Source organism: Protopterus annectens, chromosome 9.part0, assembly GCF_019279795.1.
Source record: "Protopterus annectens isolate FY-2018-M chromosome 9.part0, PAN1.0, whole genome shotgun sequence".
NCBI classification, from domain to species: Eukaryota; Metazoa; Chordata; order Ceratodontiformes; family Protopteridae; genus Protopterus; species Protopterus annectens.
The window spans coordinates 489265552-489278810 of record NC_056743.1 but is presented as its reverse complement, the minus strand read 5'-3'; the positions used below and the strand labels follow the sequence as shown (position 1 = coordinate 489278810).

The 13259-nt window shown below is 38.4% G+C and overlaps 1 protein-coding gene across 2 annotated transcripts in view; it reads right to left on the bottom strand.

Moving 5' to 3' along the window:
• Positions 1–13259, bottom strand: part of ZMAT4 (zinc finger matrin-type 4) — a 2083697-nt gene that overhangs the window by 1869469 nt on the left and 200969 nt on the right. The window contains exon 1 of one of the 2 annotated variants that reach the window (XM_044083037.1): positions 1977–2291. The exons of the other annotated variant lie outside the window; for it this stretch is intronic. Within the exon in view, the coding sequence (XP_043938972.1) occupies positions 1977–2036 (60 nt within the window). The 5' untranslated portion in view covers positions 2037–2291. Of the gene's footprint in view, positions 1–1976; positions 2292–13259 lie in introns of those variants that run through there. 2 annotated transcript variants of the gene reach the window in all.

The window sequence follows — 13259 nt, the reverse complement described above, 5'->3', positions numbered from 1 at the left end:
TCCTCTGGAACTGACTGAAACAAAAGACTATCAGATGCTGATATTCCAGTAAATTCCAGTTCCGGTAGATCCTTTTTAAGTTGCAGACAGTCACTGTTTAACGTGTCTCAGTGTTTGGTGGTTCAGTTCAGTTCTGCACATCCTCTTTGCCTTGGAATGAATTTTCATTATGTGTAGTGCTTTCTTCCCACATCCCAACTTGAGAGCTGACAGTTATGTGCCATTTGTGAGCATTTTTGGGCATGCATGTATGTGTATCCTGTGAAGAGATATACCCTGCTCAGAAAAAATCCCCACCCTTGAGTGCTGGATTTAGGGTGCAGCTTCCCTGCAACCCTATATGCATTAAACAGGTTATCAAAGAGTGAGTGAATGAATGGAAAAAAGCATTCAAAAGAGAGAGACTTAAACTGCAACATAAGGTTACTAAAACTGCATTAATAGTATATAGATTGGTTAGAAAAGGACAAGGTAGTTGCAAGAGTGCAAGAAAATAGTGCCTTGCAAATTTTGTAACATTGCTATTTGATCTGAGAGACTGTTTAAAACATTAAGCCCTTTACTGGTGACAAAAGTGGAGATATTACTGGTAAGGTATTCAGTACAGTATATCGGATACAGTTGTATGTACAGCTGTCTAAAAATCACCCAGGTATGTATCACAATAAGTTACTGTGAAAATAGTAGTAATTACACATATAAAGCAAAGTTTAGACAAAAAAGGTATGTGCCTTATTTGTACTTCATGACCCAGTTGCAGTAGGTTTCCAGCTGCATTATTTAAGCCTACAGCTTCAAAGCAGAAATAGCATTAGGGAAGAAACAAACATCTGAGACCACCTTCATGGAAGATAAGCTATGAGTAAACTGAACATTTTTGCACCCTTGAGACCGAATTGTAGTAGCAAGAAGGTCACAGCTAGAAATGCACAAACTGCATATGGATTATAAAATGGGGTCTACTGAATTAATGAGGAGCTATGCTAACAGATAGTACATTTGTAAAATCGTCTTCGTGGGCCCTAATTTGTCGGTGTAAGCTGTAACTGGCAAGTTTTATTTTCTTGCCTATGATTTCTTTTGTAAGCCGCTGTTCTTTGGCAGTCATAAAATAGAGCATCTCACCAAAGCATGCATTTATCATGTTTGGGCATACGCATTTCTCACACCACATCTGTCAAACCATGGGCTATGTATAGTCAGCCATTACAAGCCACAGACTACTGCGGGTGGTGGGCTTGGACAACCAGTGAGTGATAAAGAAATGTTTGATGGAGCTTCTCATTAAGTGATCTGTTGGGAAAGCAGTTGTTTTGGGGGTTACAGATTCATGATGCCAGTTAGCTACATGCCATTCCACAGAAAGATAAAAAGATGCTACTGACTGGAACATTGTTATAGAACTGAGTTTACGTACTTCAGAAGCAAAATGCAATCTTTTAGGTAACGCATCAACCCAATTGCCTTTCACCACATTTCTGACCACTGCCCAGGTTTCAATAAAGCCTCCCATTATAACAAGTCCATTAGGATTTGTTTAAACATATATATAGTGGTATAATCCGAATCACTCAGAAAGAATCAAAAGCACCAACAAAACAGAGAAGTAATCAGAAATCATTACATTTTCATCCTGAAAACTACATGGAGGAAATGTATTTTAAACAGATTTGTGAAACTCATTAAAGGTGCATTTCGGCTGCATCTAGACCACAGTGTGAAGTAGCTCATGCCAGCCATAGTTGGCACAATTATTCTCAAGTTAGTTTTTTTTCCATGAATAAAGCAGGGCTTTACCCGTTTAATTTTTTTCACCTTGCAGAATTCTGAAATAATTGCAACAATTGTATACATAAGGCAGTAAAAATAGCACTTAGAACCCTACCAGCACACGATGTCAAACATGATGATCAGCTCTAACAGAGAAAATACCCCGTTAACACTTTTCAAACTTACAGCAAAGTACCATGACTGACCGTGCTAGGTTTTCCTGAATGAAAGGACGGACCCGTTGGAATCTGAAACTTTCTCTTCATATCTCATTAGCAGGCAACACAGTATTCCATTATAACAGTGTCACTTTCTGCTGTTTGCTTTTCAGTCTGTTTATAAACAAATCAGTCTTGTGCCTTTAGAATACTGCATTTCTAAAGTAAATCAAGTCTGTGCCCATAATTAACTTTTTAATCTTAGGCTTTAATCTATGCATTATAAATTATTAAGTATAGTCGGGTAAAGTGAACTCAAATCTGTGCCAGGTTAGTTTAAAAAGTATGTTAGAAAATAGAACACTGCAGCTTCTAGCAACCCATGTGTCACTCAAAATGAAAGAGAGAATTCCCAGAAGGCCCTAGCCAAGGCTGCAAACTGCAGTACCACCATCTGATTTCAAGTCCGCCTTTAACTGGTAATAAATCCTTTTTTTTTCTTCTTCATTATTCGTGGATATTGGACTAGCTTCATTCCTCTTCATCTGAATAAACCAAAGACCAAAGGAAATCTACACAGTAGGTAAAAAAGGTTAAGCTTTGAATTCTGCTGTACACAGTCCGTCCTCATAAGCTCTGTAACACTGCTGACTAGAGTAATGTCTGCATGTGGAATCTGCTAGCAGAGTTTGTGTAATACTCCCTTTTAGCAGCATTTTTATATCATTTGGCAACACTGTACACTACATATTTCCAAAAAAAAAACTCAAGCCACAGAAAAATACAAGTGACTACATTTGCACCTTATGATTCATTTTTATTTTATTTTGAATTTGTTAACACAAAGAGAACACTGATCCCATTGGACCTATTACAGTCTCAGTCTGGGGTAAATAGAGTAGATGAATGAGACTATACAGAGTGAAGGACAAAACACAAAATATGCATGTATTGCATATAGAGTAGATACCAGAGTGGGTATACGGAAAGAATCACTGTGAAAAGAGTCGGAACAAGTTATGAAGAGGGAAGTATGCTGGGAAAAGGTTAAGTTATATGAAAAAAGAGAGAGCAGTTGCATTTTTCTTGTCTTCATTTGTGCATCTAGTTCTGATCACAAAATGGGGTAAGATGAATGATATTTAAAAAATAGATTAGAGAAAGTCACATGGTTTGGGACCAAGGAATGAGAAAGATTGTTCTGTGCACTAAAACTTAGTTTGGAGGAGAAGACCTGAGTGGTTAAAACTTCTATGTATCGCATGCCTGTGCATCTCTGAATAGTTTGAGGCTATTGGGGTATTTCATTCTTGTTAAAGCATCTGAGAGGTGAGTTTAAAGTCAACATATTGTTCCACAGGTAGCCAGTTAATTTCTTCAATGGTTTTGCATTGCTGTTAATTTCTTATGGAGACAGTGATGCATCTGAGATGGTTTGAATTATGGATGTACTTATTTTAGAGACTCAGAGGGAGACTGTATTCTAGCTTGGCCAGTAAGATACTTTAACCTGTTAAATCATTACAGGATCTCTAGAAGGAGACAGCTTATAAACCTAGAATAGGAGAGAGTTCATGTTTGGGGGGGGGGGGGGGTGTAGTCCAGGTAAAGATGGAAATTTACTAAGGTTTCAGTCAACTCTCCAGGTATTTGAATGTATTGATTCATATAATTGGGGATTTGTAGATATATGGAGATAGAAGTGAACTTTTGCCTAGAATCAAAAGGGATCATAAGAAGGTTACTAGGCTATCCACCTGAAGGTCATTTCAAGCCTAGCAGTTTCACCCCAATGTAATACCATAGATACTCTTGTCAATATCCAAGATTGTATGTCCAGGAGGGTTGTGAGCATTATCTTTGGCAAGAATTTATGTTGCCCCATTAACTCCTCCAGGTATTTATGGTGCCCCATCCACTTGTCCAAGCACACATGCTGTTTTGAGGCACTGCCATTCTTCTTCAGCTAGACCAATTTCCTCCTCTTGTTGTCTTGGGGTACTAGAGCCCTGAGTTATTTGTTGTACTTTATCTCCAGTCAATTTCCAGATCTTCGGTTCATGGGTGAGTTTGAGATGGAAACATTTGGTGTGTTTTTAAGATGTGGGAAGAACCCCACAGAAGCACAAGGAGATCATGCAAACTCCAAAATGGCATTTGCCGGAGGGTGGGATCGAACCTTGTGCATGGGAGGAGAATACCTTAACCATTGTGCTAAACGGTCTTGTTTTTAAAGATTTAGTAATAGTTTCTCATTGATCCATTGAATAAGGGCATGGAAGTTGGCCTGAAGTTAAGGAGAGGAGAGAGAGAGAATGCTTGGAGCTGAGTTGTAACATGTCATCTGCATAAAGCAGGAGATGAAGATGAGATAAGTTAAGAGGACGTTTGCTAATGTGGACAGGAAAGATATGGTACTAACAAAGTTAATTTATAACCAGTTTATTTTTTCTTAAAGTTATTGCTTATAATACTGTTTTATTATTGAATGTTCGGTGCTTAGAATGCCCTTAATTTTCAAGATGCACACACATTCATTAAAAGTATAATGTAAGCATGATAATGAACACAAGGGTATATTTAAAATTGCAGATATAATTCCTATATGTCATCTCATGAAATGGTATTTAATTTTATAAGAATCATAACTCAGTGTTATTATTTATAACTTTATCCTGCCTTTCATGTCTAATGCACCACATTCATTGTAATTGACATGACATTAAAAATGAACTAGAGCATTGGCATTGTTGTGGTGTAATACTGTTGTGCGACTTCAGCAGTAATACTGAATGTGACACTACAGTACATTTGTCTACTGATGTTTAAATGGAATTGGTAGTGGGCTGCATAAATGTGGATCCATTTCATCTAAAGTTCAGGAAAAGGATAAAGGGCAGGCTAATCTGTTTTAGTGCAGAGAATTAAGGCTATAATGTGGTATCTAGCTCATTCCGGTAGACTGTTCTAGATTATGATTCCTTTACTCTCCATTTGCTTCATGTGTGACTCTGAGCAAGACACTTTACATTTTGTGGTCACAGTTTGCTTCTGGAGAGGTTTGTTGTTAATGTGTTTGCACATGAAAATGAATAAAAAAGGAGAATAACACATTTGTATACATAACCTTGTCCATATATTGAACTCTGTGTGTGTGTGTGTGTGTGTGTGTATATATATATATATATATATATATATATATATATATATACACACTGAAAATTGAAAGAACACTGGAAGTACCTATTTATTGTAGTTTTAGTATACATAAAAAGAAAAATGACAATAGCAGAGCTTTCAGCTTTTCTGTTTCAAAATGCACATTGCCACCTGGCTTGCAGCTCTTTAAGAAAACTGTACCTTTCTTACCTTTAAACAGTCCACCCAGCCTATGCAGCAAACAAGCTGGATAAAATTGTTCAGGTTGTGGGCCCCTTTCCCACTCATTAATATTGACAGTCTACTTGATGCACTCCACAAATAAACCAAAACTAGACTGATGTACAAGAAACCTGCATGGTCTTCCTTCTTAATGATACTCCAGATACAGACCTAACTTCATGAAGTCCTTGGCAATAGGACTCTCTTCCTATACTCTAGTTGTGTTCATCCCCAGGTGACCTACTAACATATGGCTATGGGATATTATTACTAATGTCCAGTGATGCTTTGGCAAAATAAATTGATACAGAATTCCTTTCTGTTCTATATCTCATACAAAATTTCATTATTTAACTCCAAATAAAGGTATGCGATAATGGGAAAATCCTGTTTATTATCCGCTTTGTTATATTTTATCTTCACAATGGGCTTTTCATGTATTTATTTATTTTGCCTTAGAAGTCCACTAACCAAGGGTTATTTTTTTGTTAGACTGACTTAAGCTGGAAGGTTTAGCTTCCTTCTCCTGAATCATTGGCACTAAAGATTTTGTCATCCCCCCAAATAGGCACCACTACTCACTTACAATCATTATAATGTTTCTTATTTTGATGCTAACAATCTTAAATGAAGAAATGAAATGGAGAGTATTTTTATATTGGTTTAGAACTTTAGTATGTGTTTCTATGGTTCTTTACTCCTAATAAAATTTGTGGATCACTCTTTGGTTGTATTTTGTTGCTTTCTGGTGCTTAGTGGTTGCTGTTGTTTGTTTTACCACTACTCACTTTATTGTCATTATCTTTTGCTGCTATTGCTCAACAAAATAGATTTCAGGTCAAAATTTAGTTTTAGATTTCTTCTTCCCTTACTTAACAGATGCCTGTTGCCTAGTCTTCCTTTACTTGAGTTTTCTTATATATATCATTTAGTAAATGTATTGTTCTGTTGGTCCTTACCTAAATACCAAGCCTAGCTAACTCTCTCTAGAATGTGTAAAAATCTGTTAACCAGTTTACTGTGTAATTTAATTTAATCCTGACTTGTGCTCAGGATTAACTGTAACGTGTGGAACTTGTTTAACTTGCTTACTTATGTAATCTCTGTAAATAGTCTGTAATATGTAATGCTGGTATTATGTAATGCTGTATCTGCTTACCCTTGGAGCTTTTCTCCCAGGGCCTCCGCTGAAAATGGACATGCATCCAGTCGGGCTATCCCGGTCAACAAATGTAAAATAAAATAAATAAATAAAATACCCTGCTTCTTCAATTATCACCCTCTGTATTTCTGTGTTAATGTTTCCCATAAGTCCCTCTGTAAACTTTTGTCTTGTACCAATTTTTATTTCAGAGTTCCTTTAGTCCACCTTCATTTCTTGTCCTGGACACTCTCACATGTTTGGGCTTCTACTGCTCTTTCACTGGGACAGTTTTATTATAAAAGACTCTTTTTTTATTGTCCAACTTGACCCAAATTCTAGCCCACACTGTAGCTTCTAACTCAACTTCACTCTACTAGTCTAATCCTAGATGTCTATACAACTACCACTGACTTGCTCTCTACTCCCCCATCCATATACTGAATGGGGGCATCAAGCTGTTCTACCTCATTTTAGTTAACTGCATCGGCCTGCACACTTTATGTATAGATTTTGCCTCGTCCCATCTTTCCATAGTGCTTTAAGATGTGGTAAATATTTTCCTAGCATTACATCATGAGTCAAATCATGGCTTAGAAATTTGGAATATAAGAGTTTTGCCAGAGCTGTTTACATTTCTGCATTTATGAAGGAATATTCCTTCATATCTCCATGAATGCATGTTACCACCACCACTTAGTGGTTACTAATCTTATGCTTGCATACTAGGGGGCCCTTGACAAGGGTAATCATGCTTACAAAGTTAAAACGCTTGAATCTCCATTCTTTCTTTAAAAAATACTGCATTTCACTAGCTTGGTACCAACACATTGACAAGTGCTGACTCATTTACTCTAGTTGTAAATTTATCCAACTTCATGGAAAAAATATTTGTAGGATGCCTTTTTGTTTTCACTTTCTCATTACTAGCATGTTTTTTAGTGTTAGTAGCAATGAACCTAGGAATGCAACCCCCTCCTATACTTGTTTCATAGAAAATGGCACCTTTCTTATTACAGTTGGAATCACATTGAAATAGCCATTTCTTATATTACTAAGAAACATACTTTTAAATATCGCTAACATTTCTAAAATATTCACTTTGCTGTTGACATCAGGATCTAAATGTAGCCTTAAAATTAGTTTTAAATCATGTGTGCACTCTTACTGGTTTGTCAGCATTAAATGTCTAGTTAAAATGTCTTTCTAGATTATTTATGTAAATTCTTTTCAAAAATCTTGCATCCCAGTCTTTATATCACAAGAAGAATCATAGCAATATTCTATCTTACTAGTCTGAGCAGGTGGTTTAATTGTGACATTAAAACTACTTCAGCACCTCAGTGAAACAGATAACGGTTTCTTTTTCAGGAAACCAGTCATGAAATAAATCATGTTGTTCAGATAGCTGATCCGAAAAATCAAATTAATCACCCATGAAAATGATTCACATGTAAATAATGTACATAAAAAGTACAAATTAATAAAATTATCCTAGCTACCAACTGTCTAACTGCTTAATTAAGCTTTAAGTAACTGCCATGAATATCATTACTTACTACTAATACTCTGCAATCTTCTTTTCACTCACCCATTACTGCCCTAGAGTATGTATTTATAAGAAGCATTTGGACATGTCATCTTAGGGAAAGTGTGTAATTAACCTGATTCTAGAAATTCTGCTCAGTGTGTGATACCTTGTCATAATACCTATTTAGAATTATTTGTATTCCTTTACATTGACCTTCTCTAATCATCACTGTTAATCATGGACTGTAGTTGAAAATGGTCCATTTGAAATAGGCCAGCATCAAATTGGCAAACTTAATAAATAAAATAAATAAAATGTGGTATATGTGGTCCCTATGACTTATGAACTCTTGCAAATGTGAACATGTGTACAAAAAGACAAAAAAGTGACCACAATGCCAGATTACTGTTAGCACATTTTTTTTACATTTGCAATTTCTTTATCCATCTGTGAGTTACCTGACCTGCTGTGGCCTTATAGGAGTATTTGAAGTTTTGGATCAAAACAGCTCCTAATATAGCTGAGCTTACAGCAGCAAGAAGGATCATAATATCAGTAAATGGTTGGGCCAAGATGGTTATGGGATAATCAGCACTACATATCCGAGCTTAAGTCACTTTAAGGTATATATGTCAAAACTGAGGAAATGCACATATGAATGCCAAAAACCAGGGAGACATTTTAAACATTGCATGTATAATTTTGGAAAGTTGCTTGCATAAAATGTTACCACTGTGCATTTCACTGCCAAGTCTTAAACCCAGAACACTGTGCACTACAGTAAGAGCAACGTACCACTAAGCTAAACCAGCAGTTTCTTGAAAGACAGGAAGACAAACTTAAATGGCTATCATATCGTTTAGTGAATTCAGTTCTCACTTATCACCATAGCTCTCAACCTCTTAGCACAAAAACTACAGAACAAAGCCAATAATGGGGGAATACAGCCCCAAAATAGGGACAAATTTCAAATACTGATTTTATAACCTTAGAAAATTGCTAGATTAAAAGGTTTTGTTTTACCACTCCTGCAAACCAGAAAGAACAGAAAAAAATGTGAGACATAAATTTACAAGTGATGGTGGCTAGGGACTTTAGGCTCTTTTTTCCTGTACCCAAGGTACAGGGTTTGAGCCTGAGTACCTCTAGCCACCAGATGTATCCTGCTGGGGGCACGCACACACACAAACACACACTCACACACTACAGTGTACTCACTCTGATAGACAGACTCCTCTGGTAGCATTCTCCATTTCCGCTCCACTCTAGCATTCAACTTCCGTCTGTTTCCCCACTCCACTCTGCAATTAACTCCTGTCTCTACTCTGCAATTAACTCCTATCATTCCTGCACTACAGTCCAAATGCAGCAAATCAGGCTTTTGAAATAAATCCCTTCAGTTTCTGCAGCAGCTTCTGAATATCCCACTTGCAGCAAAGCTTCTGAATATCCCGCTCGCAAAAAACAGCCAGAAATACATGCGACCTGCGCTGACGTCATCGCAGAAGTTGGGAGGCACAGACAACGAAAGGGACAGAGGTATGGATGATCTGCAAAAGTGGGGGGCTTTCCCCCGCTCTATGGTTCCGGTGCCCGTGTGACAGAGACATGTCCAGGTATTGAGCAAATATTCTTTTAAAGCAAATTTGACGTTGTTGGGATTTGGATTAGATCTGATAACAGAATGGAGGTTGCTCCAGGAGGAGGAAACAGAGTGACTATAGAGACTTTTCCCTATGCGTCTGTTGGGTTTGGAGATTAGAAGGAGGTGTTGGTCAGAGCTGCAAAGTTCTCAGTTAATGACATAAAGGGAGATGAGGTTAGCAAGTGGACAGGCAAGGGGTTGGTGCAAGATGTAATGAGACAGATAAAGCTCAGGCAGAAGGAGTTAATTTTGGAATTCAAGCCAGTTAAGTTTTTTCAAGGAGAGGCAGTCATGAGAGTGATAGGGGAGGTTAGTGGCAAATCTTGCTGTTTTGTTATATGTTAGTTCAAGTTTAGATGACAATTTTTTTTTTGAGGTGTGTAAAGATGCGGGCATATAATAGTGTTGGTAAATGGAAAGCTTGAACTAGGAGCAGTTTATATTCATGTGTTAAGAAGTGTTTGTAGAGCAATCCTAGCTTTTGAGGAGTCTTTTTGATGCAATTATTTATATGGATGTCAAATTTAAGTTCATCATCTATGTAGACCCCTAAAAGTTTAGTGTGAGAATCAACTTTAATAGTTGTACTGTTTAGAGAGTAGACTGAGAAGGATGACTTGAGATATTGGAGAGATGTAGGAAGGAAAAGTAGTTTAGTTTTGTTGGGGTTAAGTAGGAGTTGGTTTAATGTTAACCATGAGTCAACTGTGTGCAAGGTGTCTTGAGTGAGGGAGAGCAGGTGGGGTAAGTTGTCAGAGGTAGTGATGAGGGTGGAGTCATCTGCGTATTGTATGAGTGTGGAGTGGGGGCAGGATTGATAGAGATTATTAGTGAAAATATTGAATAGTGGACCCAAGATGGAGCCTTGGGGGGTACCACAGCTAAAATGGGAAGGAAAGGAGAAGTGGCAGAGAGACGCTTGACAGTTTGGCTTCTATTAAGTATGAGGAGAACCAGCAGACTGTAGATGTGGAGAGATTAAAGGAAGCAAGTTTGGAGAGAAGGAGATTGTGAGATACAGTATCGAAAGCATTGGACAGGTCAAGGAAAAGGCAAGGACACGAGTTTGTTATTATTGAGAGATGGAGAGAGGGTTGGGTGAAGGATAGTAGAGCAGTGGTTGTGCTATGATGAGGACGGAAGCCATGTTGTCTAGAGGTGAGAAGATTTTCCTGAATGAGATGTGACATGAGTTTTGTGTATACACTTTTCGAGAATCTTAGAGGAGATAGGATAGCTATAGGCCTGAAATTTGAGGAGTCAGTGGAGTTGCCTCCTTTATGTAGTGGTATAATGAAGGACTTTTTCCCAGATGTCAGCGATAAGATTTTCCTGTATGGACTGACTGATGAGTATGTAGACTGGATAGGTAATGAGAGGGTAAATTTATCAGCTGAGGGGGAACAGAGTTTAAGCTTATAGAGTAAAGATCTTATAGTGGATGTTGGGCTAGATTTGAGTGAGTGAGGAGTATTATTGGTGAGTGGTGGAGGGGGTAGCATGGTTGGATTCCTTTTGTGATTTGATTAGCTTTTGAATGGTGTCTATGAAGAAGGAGTTTAGAAGACTTGGCAGTCTCTAGAGGTGAGCTATTAGGATAGGAGTTGGGAGGAGTTGGGTTTCTGGGTATAAGCACTTATTAATGGTACTCCAGAATTTTTGGGGGTCAGACTGAGGATTTCTCTGTGGGTTAAGATAGAAGTGATTTTTGTCGAGGGTGAATATATCTTTGTGGCATTACGAAGTTCCCTGTATTGCTAGAGGTTGGAGGGGGGATTTGTGTTTATTCCAGGATTTCCAGGTAGTGTCCCCCCTCTGGATGTGGAATAAGAGTATCTTTGCTTATCCAGGGGACAAAGTTGTTTTTTTACTCAAATTCATCTAATAGGGGCCATGGCGTTTAGTGCATCAAGGAAGATGCTATTAAATTGAAGAACAACATCTTCTAGAGGGAGTTGCTAAAGGAAGGACCTGTTTATAGATGCAAGTGTTAGGTTAAATGTCTCTGGGTTAAAATTAGATAGTTATGACCATCCTTATAAATGCAGGATTTAGGTGGTTGGGACAACAGGACCTGTTGGATGGAGGTAGGGTGATGATCACTGAGCGAGTCTGGGAAGGTGGAGGTGTTAAGGTAATGGTTTGGCTGGGAGGCAAGTATCCAGCCCAGAACAGAAGTGGTATTGGATTTTTGATTAGTGCGAGTAGGGGAGGTCATGAGTTGGGAGAAGCCATGTAGGTTAATGCAAGCAGCAGGGTTGTTGGAAGAGAGAGTATTCCAGTTGATATCGACATCTCCTAGAATTATGGTTTTGTAGGAGATAGTTAAGGAGATCCAGGCAAGAAAGAGTTCAGGTGTAGGGATGTTATCACCAGGTGGTAAATACACATAGCGATAGCAATTCTTTTTCCATTGTTTAAGTTACAGTTGACTAAAAGAATCTCTGTAGAGTGAAAGCCAGGGGTAGAGTAGAGGGTGGACTGAGAGATGCTCTGAGAAGAGGATAACTGCACTTCCATCTTTTTTTGTTGGTCTATCTTGGCAGAAGATATTATAATCTGGGGGTAGGATTTCTTTGTTATATTTATGGGGTTTTAGCCAAGTTTCAGAGATGGAGATTATACCAGGAGAGTGTAGTGCTATCCATGAGTGCAGATTGGGAAGTTTGTTTAAGGTGCTACGAATGTTTAGGCCTATGATCTTTAGGTTTCTAGCAGATGAGGTGTTACGAGGTAAGGAAGTGGTCTGGGAGAAAGAGGAAGGGGAGAGTAGAGTTGGTAACAGGACCGGAGTTGGGATGTATATCCCCAGTGATAAGAAAGGTGATGGTAGAGGAATTAGCCCTAGGAGGGTAAGGTAGGAAGAATTTGGTTTTGAATTTAGGGAGGAAAGTGTAATGATGAGAGGGTTTGAGTTTGAAGAGGTATGTAAATTGATGTGTGAAAAGGGAGGGTGTAATAGGGATGGAGAAAGGTGTAAGGTTGTTTGACAGTGGAAGGGTTGGACTTTGGTAAAAGATAGGGAGGGGATTGTGTTAGGATGTGGATAGTGTGAGGTTAGTAGGTAGTGGAGTAAATAGTAGCAGGTGGAGCATTGAGAGTGTCGACGTTGTCAGGGGTGAAGAGTTTGATGGTGTTGGGTGTAGTAAATAGAGTATGCTTGGGACTGAGCTTGGGGTGTGGAGAGTAGAAAGGTGATTGATAAGAGGAGACTGGTGCAATGGGAAGAGGGAGGTGGTTGTGGAGAAGGTTTATTACAGGGAGTGAGTGTGAGAGATTAGAAAGTGAATCTGATAGGAAGGAGTATCGGGAGAGGGGTAGGCAGAAGGGGGGAGTGGTCGGGTGGTTAGGTATAAATGTAACTGAAGTGGAGGTGGGCTAGAATGGGGGTAGGGTAAGGGAGTACGGGTGAATGTAGTGGGGCTACACCAGCAGGGAAACAGAGGGAAAAGAAGATTTAAAAAAAGCAATAAGTAAAGCCAGAACAGAGATTCGAGCTGGCACTTTAAGTTTATAGCAGCTACTTTTTGCCACTATCTTTTGAGATAGAAAATGGTGAGTATGTGTTAAACTGGCTTTGATATGTCATGTATTACAATAATAACCTTGTTAGTGGGTCTTGCAAAGGACTAG